This window comes from Crinia signifera, chromosome 1, assembly GCF_055691185.1.
Source record: "Crinia signifera chromosome 1, ASM5569118v1, whole genome shotgun sequence".
NCBI classification, from domain to species: Eukaryota; Metazoa; Chordata; class Amphibia; order Anura; family Myobatrachidae; genus Crinia; species Crinia signifera.
Genome location: NC_139217.1, coordinates 248,116,281 through 248,129,074, shown reverse-complemented (window position 1 = coordinate 248,129,074; position 12,794 = coordinate 248,116,281). Strand labels below are relative to the sequence as shown.

Below are 12,794 nucleotides of genomic sequence, written 5' to 3'. Positions count from 1 at the left end.
CTGGAACCAAATGGCCTAGTCTCACAGGACCAAAGTCATTCAAAGCCCACTCAAAAGTTCTTCAATATGATACTGGTCCCATGGAAATGGGTCAGTTGTTTCTAAAGATACAGCCGGTTAAAATATATAGCCACTTAAAGGGGGTGGGAGTGGGGGGGGGGGTTCTCTCCCCCTCACACCAGAAAAACCAGGGACTATGCTGGTGTAAAAGGGGCCAACCCAGGAAAGTCCCTGCATGATCCTGGGACCATATTCCCAGGTAAGTCCCTGCATTTCCTGGTGTGAAAGGGGTATGATTTCAACTAGCAAGGGAGAGATTGAAGGAGTACAGGGAGCGAGAAGGAGCAGAGGGAGAGGTGTACCTAGTAAGGCAACCCCGGGTCCCCCTGTCATCAGCACTGGTAGCAGTAGGGTCTTGGCCTTAGCGTCGGCGGCATCAGGGTCCCGACCTCAACTGCAGCAGGAGTAGGGTCTCCACCTCAGCACCAGCTGCATCAGGGTCCTGACCTCAGCTGCGGTGGGAGAAGGGTCTCTGCCTCAGCGCTGGTGGCATCAGGGTCTGAACTCGGCCGTGGCGGGAGAAGGGTCTCACCATGGCGCTGGGAAGGGACCCCAGCCGCATCACACGCTTTCCCTAAATCGTGGCCACACAGTGGCTGGCCTGTTATAATGCTGGCAGAGGGCTCCTTCAGTTCTGTGGGCCCCAGTACAATGCACCGCCGGTAGTTCCACCTCTGGCTGAGGAGATAGTATACACCCACTGCTGCAGCGGGTCCCGGCAGCGCCAGTGGCGGGGTCCCAGCAGCAGATGGGAACTAGTTACCATCCGCCGCATGGACCCCGCCGCTGACTGCCCATACACCATAGGGACCCCCTGCCTGCCACCCACCCACTGCAGCAGTGTACACTGCTGAGCATGGCAGCGGGTGTAAACTACCCCCTCAGCCCCATCACCTCACCTCCCGCCCCCCCATGTAGTGTAAACTACCTCCTCTGCCCTGCAATCTCCCTATCTGTGCTGACAGTCCCGCTGTCCGGGCAGCAGGGTCCAGAAAGCGCAGGCGGGCAGGAGGTCCCTACATGCATATTGACAATCAGCGGCGGGGTTCCTGTGGCAGATGGGAACTAGTTCCCATCCGCCGCAGGGACTCCACCGCTGACTGCCCATAGGTCCCTGTAGGGACCTCCTGGCCACCTGCGCTGCCTGGACCCCAGTGCCCAGGTACCACCTGCCTCCCAGGGCCCCCACAGACCTTAATTTGTCCGCGGCTGCTATTTTATGTGCAGGGCAGCAAAAATGGGCATGGCGGAATTCGGCAGCTTTTAAAGGGGCAGGGCGCAGCGCCCTGTGAAATAAGCCTAGCGGGAACACTATGTATGTGCCCGTTTTGCCAGCATATTTCATGTCCAAACCAGTGTTGGGCAGGGCAAAGTACATGTTTGTCATATTGCTCAAGACTAGTTAACCCTTGTAAAACTGAATGTTCTGAATAAGAAGCTGAAGTCTGAATAATAAGTGAATAAGAAGCTAGCCAAATAAGACGCTAACTTCAGCCTGCACAGCTCAGCAATGATATGTTCCCCATGTCTGTGTCCCTCATTAGAGTACATCTAGTATATATATATCAGTACTGTTACTGGCTACCTAGCTGGCTGTGCAATCACCATGTGGCGCCGCTGATTGGCTGCCTGGGTGCTGCACAGCTCAGTAATGATATGTTCCCCATGTCTGTGTCCCTCATTAGAGTACATCTAGTATATATATCAGTACTGTTACTAGCTACCTGGCTGGCTGTGCAATCACCATGTGGCGCCGTTGATTGGCTGCCTGGGTGCTGCACTGCTCAGTAATTATATGTTCCCTATGTCTGTGTCCCTCATTAGAGTACATCTAGTGTATATATATATATATATGTCAGTACTGTTACTGGCTGTGCAATAACCATGTGGCACCACTGAATGGCTGCCTGGGTACTGCACAGCTCTGTAAATATGTTCCCCATGTTCCTGTCCCTTATTAGAATGCGTCTTGTGCATATCTGTATGTGTGATGTACATCTGTACTGCCATTGTTGCCTGTTCCTTGTACTGATAACCCTTTGTATTGCAGTATGTGCATTGTTATTTTTAATGTCTGTAAAGCGCCTTGAGTCCTGTTGGAGAAAGTGTGCTATATAAATAAAACTTACTTACTTACTCATGCTCCCCCTGTACAATAATACCAGGACACCACAGGCTGCTCCCCTGCATAATAACAGGACACCACAGGCTGCTCCCCCTGTATAATAACAGGACTGAGGACACTACAGGCTTTGCCGCTTCTCCCCCTGTACAGATGCTATTATTACCTGAGGCATGGCTAATCTTAACGACGATGCCGGATGGACAACGAGGCTGCAGCACTAGGGGGAAGTAAGGTGGAACGCACACTAGGCCTCCTGCACAAGACACGTCCTCAGTACAGGAGGCCGGAAGTCATGTTCCCTAAGCCACTGCCAGGAGGTCTGCACGAAGCAGCCGTCATTTTCTCTTACTAAAAAAAAAAAAAAAAGAGTAAGAGAAAATGATGGCTGCTTCGTGCGGCCGGTATTTATAAAGCCTGACAGGCTGTTTGAATCAATACCCGTTTGAAGGCTGCTTTGTGCCGCCTGGTATTTCTAAGCTTGACAGGTTGTTTAAATGGACACCCGGCTTTTTAGAATGGAAAAACGAGCCGGCTGAGACCGGAGCTGATTGGTTGTATGTGGGATAAGGATAGCGATCAGCATCACACTGGCCAGCCCACTGACGAAGTCTCTATGACGAAACGCGTTTGGGGCGTGCCTGTGTGACGCTATCCCTTTTCCACCCGGGGTTTGGCGTGTCTGGAGCCCGTAGAAGAGAAGGTGCCCGGCGTGCAGCTCTGTCCGTGGAGGATTGGATGCGTGGTGTGGTGTGCTGGTTTCCCACTGGAGTGACGACCGCAGATACTGTGGAGTGGTAGATAAAAAATCATGTGGTAGCTGTAGCCCACAACTGAGGATTACTTTGGTACGCGTACCATCCTTGTGTGTTTTTAAGTGTCAAACTTGTGTGTTTTTTAGAATTAAAAGGTATTACACTATGAGGCGCCCCCTCTGTCCTTCCTTCTTCCTAGACATCTAATACCCGTTGGACACGGGTCTTTTAAACAGTGGGGAGCGATGGTCAAAAACTAAAAAGTGACCTAGTGTGGAGAACCAGAATCGGCTTATCTCTCAGAAAGAACTACATGTGTCTTTTTAAATAGAGGACTTTTTCTGTGGTAAAAGCTGCAAAGAGAACTCTGCACGATTTGAGCGCAGCCATACACTTCTATTTGGTTTGAGATATGAAAAAACTGTAAAAAAATCAAGAAGCGTGAAAAATAAAAAAACAACGTGAAAAATAAAAAAAAGACATGGAAAAAACACAAAAAATGTTCGCTGATTTATAGGGAAGTAATTTGTTAGGTGTTAAACATGGTTAGAGCAGTATTATCTATAGCTCATCAGTCTAGAGGAATACATTTAAATTCAGTTCCTCATTCAGTCCTGCTGGATACATAGCATTTAATTTGTAAATGTATTCACTCTCCTTTCTTAACAGCATCAGGTGTCGGTCAACCACCCCTCTTAGAAGGTTTCACACAGTCCAGCGGCATGAATTTAAAATCCCGTATACTGTGGCCAGCTTCAAAAAAATGTTTAGCAACAGGTGGTGTGCTGGTATCCCTGATGGTTAATGCCCGTTTGATTGACGAATGGTGCATTGCAACTCGTTCCTTCACCATCCTGATAGTCTTTCCGATGTACAATTTTTGACAGGGGCACATAATGGCATATATGACATATTTGCTCTCACATGTCAGTCTAGGTCTTATCGGATATTTAGTACCTGTCTTTGGATGCACAAAACTTTCTCCTGTCGTGATATGTACACAGTTGACACATCTACCGCATCTGAAGACTCCATTCCTTGTTCCTAGCCAGTTGGTACTTCTGCCTCTGGGACTAATGTCTGATGATGTTATACAGTCCTTTAAGTTGTTGCTCCTTTTATATGCAAACATTGGTTTCTCTTGACAGAATTTCCCAATTATAGGGTCAGTCTCCAATATATACCAATTTTTGTTAATAATCTCTCTCGGTTTTGGTGATGAAATTGGAGTAGGTCGTAGGAAAGATCAGGCGTTCCTGTTTTTTAATTCCACCAAGGTTACCTAATGTTTGAGTCCTATCCAGGGTCATGCATTGTTCGATGGCCTCTTCGATTTCCCCTTTGTGGTATCCCCTCTGGATAAAATCCAGGCCCATTTTCCTTAGTGCAAGTAAGATCGCCTGTTTATCTGAAGTGATCCTAATCACCCTCACCATCTGAGAAAATGGCAGACCACGCTTGAGTGGCTGTGGATGGAAACGGTCTGCTAACAAGACGGGGTTCTGATCAGTCGGCTTTTTGTAAATAGATGTCTTAAAGCGCCCATCATCAATTGTGACACACACATCCAAAAAATGTACCACAATTGGGCTGCTGACACATGTGAACCTGATGGTGCGTGCAATACTGTTCAGGTATTCTATAAACTCATTGAGCTTCTGCTCACCCCCTGACCACACAAAAAAATGTCATCAATAAATCGAACATAAAGAGAAATAAATTGCATGTATGGTTGATTCTGTAGAATGTAAAATAATTCCTGATACATAAATAAATTGGTGTGCGCCGGGGCCATGTTTGACCCCATGGCCGTACCCTGCAGCTGTAAATGAAATGAATTTTCAAATAAAAAATAATTCTTATGTAAAATAAAACTCATGAGCAAAAGAAGAAATTCTGTAGGGGGGCCTGTATACACTGAGCTATTAGCAATAGCATGTTTAATGGCCTCCAGGCCTTGTTGGTGTTGTATATTTGTGTACAGGCTTGTGATGTCACACGTCACCAGTAGACAATCATTGGGTGGTGGACCATACTGTTCAATTCTCTTTAAAAAGTCAGTAGTGTCTCTAAGGACTGTAGGTACCTATTTAACAATCGTTTGTAAGAAATGATCTATATATTGTGAGATACTCTGACAAAGCGACCCTCTGGAGGAAATAATGGGCCTGCCCGGGGGCCTTATAAGGGTTTTATGTATTTTAGGAAGAATGTAGAGCAATGGGGTGATCGGATGATCTTGTGTTAAGAACTCCTTCTCTGTATCATCGATCCACCTATTGCTCCAGCCCATGTTTAAAAGGGAATCAATCTCCTTTTTATACAGTGAAGTGGGGTCGTATTGAAGCTGCTTATAACACACTGTGTCAGCCAGTTGCCTTTGCACTTTATTCACATAATCTGACCTATTAAGCACTACTACCCCACCTCCTCTGTCCGCTGCACGAACTATGATAGCATTATTATTTTTAAGACTTGTAATGGCTGTTCTTTCTGCAGCACTGACATTGGTACATGACATTTTCTGCCTGCGCATATAAGGTATAATTTTATTGCGCATCAGTCTCATAAATGTGGCTATCGAGGGGTTAAAACTCTGGTGATCAAAATCACTTTTATTCTTAAACGGGTGAGGTACACTCTTAGCAACAGGGGGTTGTTTGGAGAAATAATCCTTCAGTTTTAATTGTCTATGAAATTTATGTAGTTCGACTTCACAGTCTAAATCCTTCTGCCTGTATGTCTGTACAAACGAAAGACCTTTTGCGAGTACATCATGTTCAATTTTAGTGAGCGTATAATCTGAAAGGTTGTAAACTGTTATTCCCTCCAGTTCTTTCCTCCCCTTTGTCTTCCGCCTGTTTTTCTTCCCTCCCCTCCTACAGCGCCCTGCTCTTTTTTGTTTCTGGCCCTGGTTGCCGCTGGGTCCCTTAAAAAAGGAACACTCCGATTAGTAGATGACTGGTCTGTGAATCAATATCAGTGTAATTTCTAGTGGGACGTCTCCTCCCCCCTTAGGCCATCTTCCATGGACATGAATTACCCTGAAAAAATACCCACAGGTAAACTCTAAATTATTTGTAATCTTCACGTACTTTTTTCTATTTATCTTTTTTAAAGGTAAGTAATTCCTCTTTAAAGGCATTGACACTACTTTCTCATTTTACTAACCAATCACTTGAGGTGTCAGCTTTCATGGTCTCCAAGCCAGATTTCTCACATTCATTAATCTCCTTCTCAAGCTGAGATATGTCACAGTTCACCTGCTGCACCACAAGAACCATCAGGTCCAGACTACACTGGTTCAAGATCTGGCACCAATTTTTGCAGAAATCTTTGCTGTTACGGCCTAAAGTCTTTTGGTTTTTAATTCTAAAACTCTGTGGTATTAATTTCTCACGATGGTATTGGGACAATGTTAGTCCGTGTAGGTTTAATTCTACCAGACGTTTTCTCATCTTAAATAAATCACCATAGATTTCTGCTGGAGTATCGGTGTCAAATCTTAAACACCCAGTGTCTGAGAACAAAATGTTGTTAACATCTTTATCCAAAAAATGTTTGGTTCCTACCAATTCACTTGCATCAAAATCCATTGCGCAAAATGGAGATCAATTACAATAAACCCAATTTATTTTTTTTTAAAAAAAACAATGAAGAAAAAAAAAAACTGAGCAAAAAAAAAAACTCCACTGATTAATCAATTAATCCAGGTACTGATTTATCATAATGAGGTACACATATACAATAGATCCGGAGAAACCGCACACTTTAGTGTAGATAAAAAGTCCACAGATGCTGGCACATACACAATACTATATCCAGAGATCCAATCCTCTTAAGGCTTAGAACACAAGAACCAGCACACCACCATTTGAATGCATAAAGGTTTTTAGTGATTCAATTTCCATGAGCCATCAAAGAACAACTTTCCATAACGATAAACAGGTACTTATCCGATTGTTGAGGGAGCTTTACATCAATCAACAACTTAAACCCCATGGCCCTTAGTGCCCGACAGCTGTTTCGGAGGTCCTCCTTTATCAAGGGCATAAGGTATAATACCAAACAATGATGGTTAAATAGGGAATGGGATGCCCACCAAAATCACCCTGCACTCCTCCTATTCGTTTGGACTCCCGTCATTAGAAAACCCCTTCTGTGGCTCAAGTCAGGAAGCGCAGCGGTGACCCGCACCGGAAGTGCGGCTGAACACCACTCACAAACAGGTAAAACATTAGGACAACGTTTCAAGACCCATCAGGTCTTTCCAACGATATTGAGTGTACACACTACCGTAGGCAAAATTGTGAACAATATCACCTAGTGTGTAGGGAGCTCATCACTCAAGGGAAAATTAAAGAAAAAAAACAGATACAATTTTTTTTTTTAAACTATAACCAGCACCTACAGTATACTGGAAGGAAAAATACAGATGGGAACAGATTTTTTACAGATATTGCCTATAAATGCTAATAATCGGATTAAGGGCCAGATGCACTAAGCTTCGAAAGTAATAAAATGGCGAGTGATAAACTGCCCGCCAATCAGCTCCTAACTGCCATGCCACAGGCTGTGTTTGAAAAATGTCAGGTAGTAGCTGATTGGTTGGTTTTTTATCACTCTCCATTTAATCACTTTTGAAGCTTAATGCATCTGGCCCTATATCTGACCATACACCACAAGGCTGAATAAGAAGCTTACTTCAACTTCGTCCGTACACCTAAAGATTTATTGTCAGATCTGGCTGGTTTACCTGGTAATGTCTGAGTGACAGTTGTCAGTTTTCCAGCATTTCCATGCAAATGGTCACCTGTCATTTGCTCCCACAAGTTACCAGATTTCTGTTTCAGTTAGCCAGATTGGACAGTAATGGGCCCCATACATCAGCAATCACAATTTATGGATTTTCAGATATTGGGATATTTTGGCCAGATAAATGGATTTCACAATCTATCCGACTTTGCCCACACATTACAGATTTATTTCAGTGATCGGCAGATTTTCCATCTGAAGATTGCATCTTCATATCTGGAAATTGCCCAATCGGTTGTCATTTCAGCTGTTCATAATGTAAATAGATGAAGAAGACGAATTGGGAATGCCCACACATATAAAAAAGATCTGCAGATAATACCAGATTATTAAACATGTTTAAAAACCTGATTAAGCAATCGATTGGCGATTTTGATTGGGATTGCCAAAAGGGGGAGCCCACTAATCTAAAATTAATTGTGGCAATCATCTCCATATCTGAAAATTGTCACAATTAATTGCTGATGTATGGGGCCCTTAAGGGCGAGATTCTCTATTACAGAAATGCGGTAAAAACCCCGTTATCGGTGTTTTTACCGCATTTCTGTATTCTCTAACCTCCCTCCGCAGTGTCACCGCTGCAGAGGGAATCGCCAGCAAAAGCTGGCGGTTCCCTGCAGAAGCCTATGGGCTTCTTACCGCAGCGGTGTGTGAGGGATCCGTCACGGATCCCTCCCAGCATGCCCTGCGGCCGGCGCGTCAGTCTGCGCATGCGCAGACGGACTCCCGGGTCATAGACCCGGAAGTCCAGCAACGGCGCCGCATCACAAGGGACAGCTCTTACCGCAAGAGCTGTCCCTTGCGTTAATGACCGCATATTTTAGAGAATATGCGGTCATTAGAAATGCGATGCCGGGCGAAGAGGGCTGCAGATTTTAGAGAATCCCGCCCTAAATGTGTACATTTATCAGCATGAACACCAGGCTTTTACCTATAAAACAACCAGTTTACACCCATTAACTGTAACTCTGTTGCCTGACTCTTCAACACTAGTGGTAATGGCAATACACAACATGGGTAATACAGCCCATAAGCAGCCCATACACGCTGCTTTGTGGGTGTGCTGTACTAGCACGGATCACATTGCATGTGCATGCAATGCGATGCAATGTGATGAAACCTAAGTACAAAAAGTATGTGCAAGCACATACTTTTTGTACTTAGGTTTCATCACATTGCATCGCATCGCATTGCATGCACAACGGATGCACATGCAATGCAATGCAATGTGATCCGTGCTAGTACAGCACGCCCACAAAGCAGCGTGTATGGCTGAGTCATACTTGCCTACCTGACCTTCTCCATGAGGGAGAACACGCTTTGTTCCTGGCTTTCCCTGGTAATGTGTGATTGCCATCACCAGTGAGGAGCTAGGTAATTGTTAAGAAAGGTGTGTCACCACAGATGAGGGCAATCATACATTACCAGGGATGTCCAGGAACAGAGCATGTTCTCCCTTAAGATAAGGGTCAGGTAAGCAAGTATGGTAACAGTATTTATTTCAGCTGGTTAGAAACTTTTCCAGCACTTATTCTTAGTGATATTATTGTTACCTGCTTGTCCCTGGCCTCCTGCTGTATTAGGGTGACTGGGTGCCCCTTGTGCGATCCCAGTATGGGACACAGCGAGCACACACACACCCGGCACACACCGCAGAAGAGCTCCACTGGCCGCTCCCTGTGCTCCGCGCATCGGCGTGGCGCTGCCCCCAGCTCCCGCATCCTTCTGGCCTCCTCTCCCGCTGCATCACACACCCGGTGACCGGCTGTGCCCTCTCCATTCTCGTCCATTATGTGCGGCTGGCAGTGCTGGGGGCAGTACGATTCCCCGCAAGTCAGGCAACTCCAGCGGGCAATGCACGGGCTATGGGGTGGGCACAGGTCACACTGCAATGCCCGGGCTCTGGGGGACACCTGCTCCGCCCTAGGCAAGGTGCATGTGGGGCACAACCTCTCACAGTGCGGAAGACGCTGCCAGTAGTCTTCAATGCAGCCCAGGCAGAAGCGGTGCCCACAGGACACCAATAGCACGGGCACTGGACACCCAGAGCCGCAGATCCCGCACGAAACGACAACAGGAGCACCCGTGGAGCTGTGATTCCGGGATGGCCGGCTGCCGTCGCGCCGCGTGTCCATATCAGCCAGCAGGTATGCTTACTGTGCAGTGCTGCTCCTCTACCCGGCACAGCGATGGGTTACTGGACTTCTGCCTCCTCTCGTGATTGTGGCTGCACACTAGCCTGCCCCTAATGGTTATGTACCGAGAGCCAGGACCCCACCTAATCCCGATCAGGGCGCTGTACGAGCAACCGTAGTTGGGACCTTTGTTTTCTACCTCTGTCTGTCACTCTGCTCCTGTCACCAGGAACTGGAAGGCAAAGGCGGTCACTACCATGTGACTTCTGTCTTCATTCTTTGCTCTGGGAATACAGTAGTTATGCTGGTTCCGGTTTTTTTAATTTTTTTATCCTCAAATTATTATACTTACATTTTGAAATAGTTTATGGTGGCCAAACCTGCATTAGTGAAGTGCAGTGTCCTAACTTGAAGTGCCCCCTTCAATAGAGCACCTGCATTTTTTTAAAGTTTAAAGTCTTGTTTGTGCCACCTGTTTAACTTGGACTGTATTGAGCGGAGATTCCACTGAGGACGGCAGAGCCGTAACTAGGGGGCAGGGGGGTCACGCGCACCAGGCGCTGGAGGAGGGGGGCGCAATACTGTCACATAGTTCTTTTTACTATCTGTGAGTGTCTGTCTCACTCACTTGTCATCGCCGCCGGTTTCCTCCCCCTTGTGATGCCGTGCGGGTGACGTCATGACGCAGGCACTGCCCACGCGTCATAGCAGGGGGTAGGAGCCGCGCGACTCGGTGCCAGAAAGACAGTCAGCGCATGGGAACAGTGGTGTAGCTAGGTGCCACGGTGCCCGGAGCAAGGGCATGTTTTGCGCCCCCCGATTTGTATAATGCTGGGCTCTTGCGGCAGTATATATGTATATACAGTATGTGTATATATATATATATATATATATATATATATATATATATATATATATATATATATATATAGTAACAGAAGTAGTAGCGGCACTCAGAGACTGTCACGCAGGTTTCAAATGTGAAAAGGTTATAGTCATGACCACCGCGTCACTTCCGGAGCGGCACTGGGAGACAAGGTGTAGTGATGTAGCACTGCTGCCTATATATTTTTTTTGGGGGGGGGGCACCAAATAATTGCCTTGCCCGGGGCACCAGAAACCCTAGTTTCGGCCCTGAGGAGGGTACCCAAGCCATTCACCCTTCCACCAGAGGTACCATACACTTAATTTAAGTTTTTTTTAGGGGCTTTCCTCTATGGTGCAGTTTTGTGTAGACACATAGTTAAGGCTATAGAGGGACAACATTGCTGTTTGTATCATTAGATTGATTATATATTATAGCTCGAAACAAATGCTTTGAAAGCTAGTCTGCTGCCTTGTGATTGCTTCTGTGTTTGTGCATGTGTGAGAGAGAAAGATATGTAGTTTCACTCGCTGCTAACAGATGGCAGTGTTTCAGTGACACAAAATCAGACACTAAACATATAGAGAGAGAGAGAGATGATATTTATTGTTAAATAAGTGTAATGTTGGTTACATTGATACAAGTGCAAGAGTAACAAACATTTTATTTAACATGATATATTATATCTATGTGAACCACTGTATCCACCCAATTACAAAAATACTTCCAAAAGCCACATAAACTACATGCTTTTATCATTCCATTCTTATATGAAAGGATTCCTTCTAATACTGTAAGGGTTGGGAATGGCACACCCACAGGTATAGTACAGTTCCAGATTAGAAAAGTCAATGAGATAAGTGCATGCTTTAACTACAGTATGTAAACATAACCTTTAGAATGTGTATGTAAATGTGTGTTTCTAAGAATAAAAGGTACTTATATGTTAGTTGGGTGGCCACTATAGTTAGTACGCTCATACCCCCACTATCCATGTCGGCATGGAGCTGATTTTATATAGTGTGGCGAGCGCAGCGAGCCACCGAGCCCGAAGTGTGGCGAGCGTAGCGAGGGGACAGCTAAAACTAAGCAAATAGCTTAGTGGTGGCCCAACTAACATATAAGGACCGAATAAAATTCAGAATCCAGATAGAAAAAGCAATGATAAATTAAAACTGACAGACAAATCAGAATCACGCATATGAAACATATAACTTGTACTAACAAAAGGGGGGTATTCAAATGTTTACTTTTGGGCGAAATTTTTTCTCACCTAAAAATTCACGCATCTGATGTCTTTTGAAGTGATGGTCGCGTGTGCTATTCAAATGTTTTTTCTTTAGATGTCTAATATGCTGTAGTTGGTCTTAATTACCACGCCCATGTATTCACCTATTTTAATCTCATGCCCATTTTGTCCCTTTTTCTTAATATCACAGATTGCATATATGGGGTGTGGTATTCAAATGGTGTCAGTTTTTTCACACCTTATAGATACATGCACCTGACGTCTTTTGCAGTGATGGTCGGGCGCAATATTCATTTGTTTTTATTTTTTTTTATTTTGGTCTTTGGTCTTTTTATTAGTTTTAAAGATACAATTACCAAATTAAACATTGAGGGTTATATTATGCATAGCAAATGTCCCATATGTTTGTAACAGGATGATGTAAATAAATAACAACATGCTGTTTGAAGTACAAAGTCCAAGAACAAGATTTGACCATGTTGAGGGGAGTATATACATGGAACATTTGAGTGTGATGACAGTAACATATGCATGATAAGAACCACCAACTGTATAGAATCAAAAAAACAGCAGGGGCGTAGCACGAGGTCCGGGTGCCGGAAGATAACAGCTCGCCCACTCCCATGCACGCTCCCCAGCCTGCTGTGTCCGGGAGATGTGCTGGAAAGAAGAGTTACCAGAAAAAGGTGGAGAACTTCATGGCCATAAAGGGGATTCTTCATATAGGGGTGATCTACAGACCACCAGGTCAGGAAGAGGAACTTGACAATATCCTATTGCAAGACATCAATAA

At 45.1% G+C, this 12,794-nt stretch overlaps 1 protein-coding gene and 1 long non-coding RNA gene across 2 annotated transcripts in view; one reads left to right on the top strand and one right to left on the bottom strand.

Moving 5' to 3' along the window:
- Nucleotides 1–10,118, bottom strand: part of TRIM14 (tripartite motif containing 14) — a 70,264-nt gene extending 60,146 nt beyond the window's left edge. The window contains exon 1 of the mRNA XM_083179874.1: nt 9,306–10,118. Coding sequence (XP_083036000.1) covers nt 9,306–9,887 — 582 coding nt within the window. The 5' untranslated portion in view covers nt 9,888–10,118. The remainder of the gene's footprint in view (nt 1–9,305) is intronic.
- Nucleotides 9,331–12,794, top strand: part of LOC146072687 (uncharacterized) — a 45,553-nt gene continuing 42,089 nt past the window's right edge. Inside the window, exon 1 of the long non-coding RNA XR_014473224.1 lies at nt 9,331–9,899. This is a non-coding gene — a long non-coding RNA (uncharacterized LOC146072687). The remainder of the gene's footprint in view (nt 9,900–12,794) is intronic.